General features: G+C 48.6%; 1 protein-coding gene across 3 annotated transcripts in view; it reads right to left on the bottom strand.

The window, feature by feature from the left end:
* Positions 1-575: 575 nt before the first annotated feature.
* The window catches only part of Kcnk18 (potassium two pore domain channel subfamily K member 18), a 16790-nt gene continuing 10979 nt past the window's right edge, over positions 576-6386 (bottom strand). Inside the window, exon 4 of one of the 3 annotated variants that reach the window (XM_028776285.1) lies at positions 576-3115. In XM_028776285.1, coding sequence (XP_028632118.1) covers positions 2322-3115 — 794 coding nt within the window. In that variant the 3' untranslated portion in view covers positions 576-2321. The remainder of the gene's footprint in view (positions 3116-6386) is intronic. The other 2 variants (XM_028776293.1, XM_028776278.1) reach the window with 2 other exon arrangements.

The following is a 6386-nucleotide window of genomic DNA, read 5'->3' as shown; positions in this document are numbered from 1 at the left end:
GCTAGCAGAATGGATAAGTGAAGGAGCAAGGCAATTCATCTATTTAATTTACGTGATGTGCATCTCTGACAGCCTCCATGTCTGTCTTTGTTCCGAGAAGAACATGGCAGGGCTGGGGGTGTAGCTCAGTAGACAAGGTGCTTGCCTAGCTCACGTGAAGCCCTGGGTTTGGTCCTCAGTGTGGAGTGAGCTAGGTGTAGCAGACTCCTATGATCCCAGCACTTTAGGAGGTAGAGGCAGAAGGGTTAAAAGTTCAGGATCATCCTAGACTATGTGCCGTATCTGAAGCTGCCGTGGACTAGACGGGACCTTGTCTCAGAAATAACAGACGGCCAATCAGATGTCTCAGTGGTCAAAAGAGGTGGCCACCAAGCTTGACAGATTGCATTTGGTCCCCAAAACCCACATGATAGAAGGAGATGAAGAACTCCACAGATTATCTGCTGCTACCTGTCCCCCACCCCATACACACCTTGGCACATGTGCACATGCACACAGACAGACAGACAGACAGACAGACAGAGCTGATAGACAACCAAAAGAGAAAGGTGGAAGTTACTGAGGAGTTCATACTCCCTCTCATGATCTCACTGATGCTCTGAGGATTCACCTGGTTCAGGTTTCCTTGTGCAAATCTGGATAAACAGTCAGTGTTTGGTGGGTATCTGTAGAACTTCTAGGTACCCTCCAGCCCCATGGACAGCTCCATCGAGAGCCCCTTGGAGGGGGCAGTCGTCAATGAATTTGGGTTTGCAGGGCTTTCCCATACCTTCCCAGTACTAACAAAGCCTGGGAAATGTCAGTTGGCAAAACCAGAAGCACTGGCCTGAAATTTCACCTTGCTGCCTTTTGTCTTTGCAGTGGCTCTTGCTCACACCTTATTGATTCTATTGCCTGAGGTAGATCTTCAAGGATCAAAGGAATTTAGAATTTAATCCTTGCAGGGAAGAGGGAGAGGGATCCAGAAGGAGAAACTGAAGACTCTTCTGAGAAATTGCCTTTGGCAACAGCTAGCAGTGAGCCCCTAAGTCCCAGGTACTTTCTTTTCAAACTACCACCTCACAGCATTTCTCAGTGGCTCCCCTCTGTAACACCAGTCACCACTTACCCAGGAACTAATTTTGCTAATTGCAGGACTCAGGTTTCTGAGCTTGCAAGCATCTCGTGGAAACAAGATGCAGCCATGAGGAATTTTCAATAACCTTCAAATAATGGAAACAGGACATATATCCTTCCCCAACCTTGCCAGCCAGGTTTCCATGTCACCTGTCACTGTCCTCTCCTTGGCTCTCAAAGCTGTTTGGAGACAGATGTGAGTTAGGGTACGTTCTATAGGCGGGGACCCCAGAGAGCCTGATGGGGGGGGTGGATAATAAGGACCAGAGGCTAGGGAGGCCATTTCAGAGTGTGCTAATGATCACCTCAAGCTGGCTGGGAAGAAGGGAGGATATACATCATAGCCCAGAGCTAATGCATAGGAAAGGCAAGGCAGCCAGTGCCATCTGTCCACCCATTGTCACGGATGAAGGCTGCTCCCTCTTTGTCATTTCTAGCTGGTCCAGCATAGGCTCATACCTCACTGGCCAAAGACAGTCCACAGAGGGAGTAAGTTGCCAAGACACAGGTGGTTTATCTACTCCATATCATCCACTCAGGGGCAGCTCTCAAGTGTCTCCACCCAGGGGGGACCAATCCATCCCTGATGTGACAACAGTGTCACCGTCGAATTCACACAGGTGGCACCATCCAAGGGCTAAGCAGTGAGACAGGTGCTCTACTAGAATCCGACCATGAAGACTTCTCTCAGGTGACAACTCCGATTAGTGATGTCAGCAGCCAGGCTGGGGCAGGTGTCAAGTGCATCCATGCAGTTATTCGGGGAAATGGGTTACCTAGATTCACTTCGACTCATCAAGGGAGGTTGGCACCACTTGGGAAGATTTTAACTCCCCTCAAAGTACAAATGCCAATGACAAAGGTCTTTTTGTTTTTCTTCCTGTCACAAAAAGAGCAGTGACATCATCGTTTCTTTCATGTTTTTAAAATGGTGCCTTTCAGGCAGACAGGAACACTGATTGGACTGGGAACAATGAAGATGACCTTCCCTTGTCGTTCATAACAGTGTGGCCAGGTTTCTGAGGGACCTCGACACTGCACTTGTTCCTCATGTAGGTTGTTTCCCAAGCCTCAATAGCTCGGATGGCAGGTTACCACGGCCCAGGTTCTAACCCTGTACAAAAACATGGTGGGGAAGGTCTGCGGGGCTCTCGTCTGTCCGACAGTCCGTCTGTCCGTCACAGAGATGCCAGAGCCCTCACCTTTTAGCAAGGTTGCGAAACTTCCCTTTGGCAAACAAACAGCATGAGGGTTTTGTAGGTGTGCAGGAGCCGGTTCTGCATCAGTTTGAAGGCGATGAACAGGATCTCCATCCCCACAATGATGTAGATGGAGAAGAAGAGGAAGAAATGAGGGTGCACCAGCGTGATGTCTCCGAACCCTATGGTGGTCAGTGTCACAAAGCAGAAGTAGAAAGCATCCTCGAAGCCTAGTTCAGTCTCCCAGAAGGGGAGAATAGCGGCGGCACAGGAGATGTACGCAAAGATGACCAGGGCGATGACGGGAAGAGGGATGTCCAGCCTCTCTACCTGCTGGCCCACTTCATCCAGATTGCTGAGAATAGAACAGGACAGTCGCCCCAGCACTAGCTCAGGACACGAGTTGCTCCTCTCCACGGGCCGCGTGGGTGGTTGTAGCTTGTTCTGTTTCTCTCGGGCAACTAATCTCTCAAACAGCTCTACATTGCAGCTCGGAGACACGGGCTCCCGGCTGGGCTGCGGGTCCAGGAGCTCCTCGCCATCAATGACAATCTGAGGGATGATTTTGTCAGCGGGTTTACTGTCAGGCTGCTTCCGGCAGAGCGAGAGGGAGCACCACTTGGAGATATCATGGGGGAGGCAAAGGAGAGCCTGGAACCGACTGTAAGCTCTGGATAAGATGGTGGCCAGGATGTCCCCTATGTCTGTGAGGACCAGGAACATTAGAGGGATTCCAAAGAGTGCATACAGCATGCACAGGAACTTACCGAGCCTGGTGACAGGATACATGTGGCCATAACCTGAGAAACAAAGACAGCCTGCTGTTGGTATCAATCTCCCATCATGCACCAGAGGCTCAAAAGAGACCTGCTGTTTCTTCTCCTTAGCATGAAACTTTACACAGCAAAAATATTCATCCTGGGTGAGGTGCAAAACACACGGGGAACGTTTGTGCTGAGCAAGCAGAAGGCTGCAAGTGTAACCTCCCAGTGCTGAGAAAAAACGTATACATGTAAATAGATATTTATCTCAAGGCATCCACCGTGTGTGTGTGGCAGGAGTTTTGACAGAGAGGCAGATAAGAAAGAAGAGAGACAGCTCATATCTAGACTGAAAGTGTCTTTGGCAGGGGACATGCTGAGGACCAAACAATTGTCCCCCATGTTACTGCGGCTATTTTGGTGTGTTCCCATGAGGCTGGGCTCCGCTCACCTGGAAGAGCACAGATGTGAAGTAGTTCTCACTGCATTTTCCATCCTCCCAAAGCATCCTCCCTTTGCCCTTTTTCTGGGGTGTCTGGACCTCTTGGTATATTTGCTTTTATATAACAAGCATTTATTACGTGCTAAGTGGTGTGGGCAGCAGAGTGTATTGCATTAAGGAACAATAGAAAGAAACCAAAATAGAAAGAAACAAAGTTACAACTTCACAGAGCTGTGAAGATTCAGATGAGGGACAGGGAGGTTGTTAGCATGAGTGCTCACACGGAATCATCTTGGTTCACAGCCCAGATCTGAACTTCACAGACCTCTTTCTGACTGCTCACATGTTTTGCACTTCAGCTCGGAGAAGGGATAGTCCTTCTTTTAAGCGACTAGCTGGGAAGATCCTCCCAGGCTGGAACCTGTGACACTGTTGGCTAGTGTATGTGATGCCCTGAGAGCTAACATCCACTTAGTGAGCACCTGCTGGCCAGCTTTCCTGGAGAGGCTTTCTCATCATTTACAAGTGGGGAAACCGAGGCAAGGGGCAATGAAGTAGCTTGGCTCAGTGCATATGTGTGATAGATAGTGTAGTTCGAAACTCTAGTCTACAAGGGTCTTCAGACCTCAGCTATGCTGGGAGTCTCAGGACAGAAATCTCATCCAGGAAGACCTGGCTGGCCAGGGCCCACCAGGGCCTGTTTTTCTGACACTCCTACAACACTCTCTCTTCTGCAGGAGATGGGAGCCACAGAGCAGGGCCAGCAGCCCCTCAGAATAGGCAACTGGAGCTTCTATAGATATTGAGAGTCAGAGGAAAAAGCTTTGCGGGTACTTGTGTTTAATCTTTGATTAATACAGAAAAATACATCAACTATGTAAATTAAATTAAAGGTGATTCTTAGCAGGCTGTCTCCTACCTGCTTTGGCCTCCCAAGTGCAGACTGTGAGATGCCCACCTTAACAGGGTCCTAGGGAGGAAGGGAGGGCAGGGAGCTGTGGTCCTCAAAAGTTCTCATTAAACCTCTTTCATCTGTCTGTGAGCACTGCACACACCCCCAGACTGGGGACTGGGAAGGGGCTATGTGGTAGAAGGGTTAGTTAACTCATGAGTTCACTCATCCAGTGAGTAGTTACTGAGTGCTTAGTGGACTCACTGAGGACATGTGAGCATTTACAGGATCTGATCTCGCTGAGCCTCTGGTTCAGGGGAAGCCAATGTCAATCAAATGCCCACTGTTTCCGTTTGAGATGAGGCCCAGTTGCAGAAGGAATAGAGCAACTATTATAAATGTGATTAAGACAAAGGCTTCTGGGCTGGAGAGATGTCTGAGCAGTTAAGAGCACTGACTGCTCTTCCAGAGGTCCTGACTTCAATTCCCAGCAACCCCATGGTGGCTCACAACCATCTACAATGGGGATCTGATGCCTTCTTCTGGTGTGTCTGAAGACAGTGGCAGTGTACTCATGTGCATGAAATAAATAAATAAATAAATAAATAAATAAATAAATCTTAAAAAAAAAACAAAAAGCAAAACAACAACAACAACAACAACAAAAACTAAAGGCTTCCATCTGCGGTTTAGGCGCAGGGAAGATTTCTTGGCGAGGTGACCCGAACAGAGATGGAAAGGGGAGCTGTCCTTATTTACTTTTGTTGCTGAGATTAAACACTGACCAAAACCACCACGGGGGGAGGAAAGGGTTTGTGTGGTTTGCAGGTTACAGCCCACTGTTGAGAGAAGCCAGAGCAGGAATTTGAGGCTGGAACCTAGAGGCAGAAACTGAAACAGAGATCACGGGGACCCTTCTTACTTCCCTGCCCACATTCAGCACCTTTCTTACACAGGCCAGGCCCAGCTTTCTAAGGATGGTACCACCCATAGTGGGCTGGGCCCTCAATGAGCAGTCAAGAAAAGGACCCCATAATTGTAGAGAGAATATCTTGTGTACTGTAAGGATGCATCACCTGTCAATTAAAAAGCCTATGGCCTATAGCTAAAGCAGGAAATGGGAGGTGGGACATCTGGGAGGTAGAAAGAATTCTGGGATAGAGCCAGGCTCTATGGGAGGATGGGAGGAGATAGTCACATGGTACCTGAGAACAGGTAACCATCCGCATGACAGAATGTGGCTTTAGTTGTGATTTAATCAAAGTAGAGCCTAGCTATATGGCCAAGGTATTTGTAAATATATTTTGAGTCTGAGTCTTATTTCTGGGAGCACTGGGGGCTGGGAGGAAGAACCAGGCCATAACTTCCATACATAATTATGCCCTCATGTTAATCATCTGATGCAGGTAATTCCACAATTGAGGCGTCCTCTTCCCAGGTGCGTCAAGTTGACAATCAAGGTTAGGTAGCTCAGGGATCAGAAACTGGCCATGTGCAATGCTTCCCTGGCAGACTCAGACAGCTGAGTAGTTTGTACACTGCACATATATCGAAGGTGTTACAGGGAGCCTGAAATCCAGCCTGCTGTGCACTCACGAAGCTACGAGCTCAGGACTCTCCCTAGAGAGGATTCTAAACTTTAACCAAAGGTCTCCAGAGTAAAGCTGTCATTATATATAAGGAAATCAAAAACAAGTCGGTGTAGTGATTGAATAAGGATGGCCCTCTTAGGCTCATTATTTAATGCTTGCTCACCAGGGAATGGAGCTTTTTGATAGGATTAGAAGGTAGGTGTGGCCTGTTGAAGGGGTGTGTCACTAGGGATGGGGCTTTTAGGTTTCAAAAGCCCAAGTCAGACCCAGACAGTCTCTCCCTCTCCCTCTCCCTCTCCCTCTCTCCCTCTCCCTCTCTCCCTCTCTCCCTCTCTCCCTCTCTCCCTCTCTCCCTCTCTCCCTCTCTCCCTCTCTCCCTCTCTC

The sequence above is a fragment of the Grammomys surdaster genome, unplaced genomic scaffold, assembly GCF_004785775.1.
Source record: "Grammomys surdaster isolate TR1022 unplaced genomic scaffold, NIH_TR_1.0 66, whole genome shotgun sequence".
Lineage (NCBI taxonomy): Eukaryota > Metazoa > Chordata > Mammalia > Rodentia > Muridae > Grammomys > Grammomys surdaster.
The sequence above is the reverse complement of the archived record's forward strand: the minus strand, read 5'-3'. Positions and strand labels throughout refer to the sequence as shown.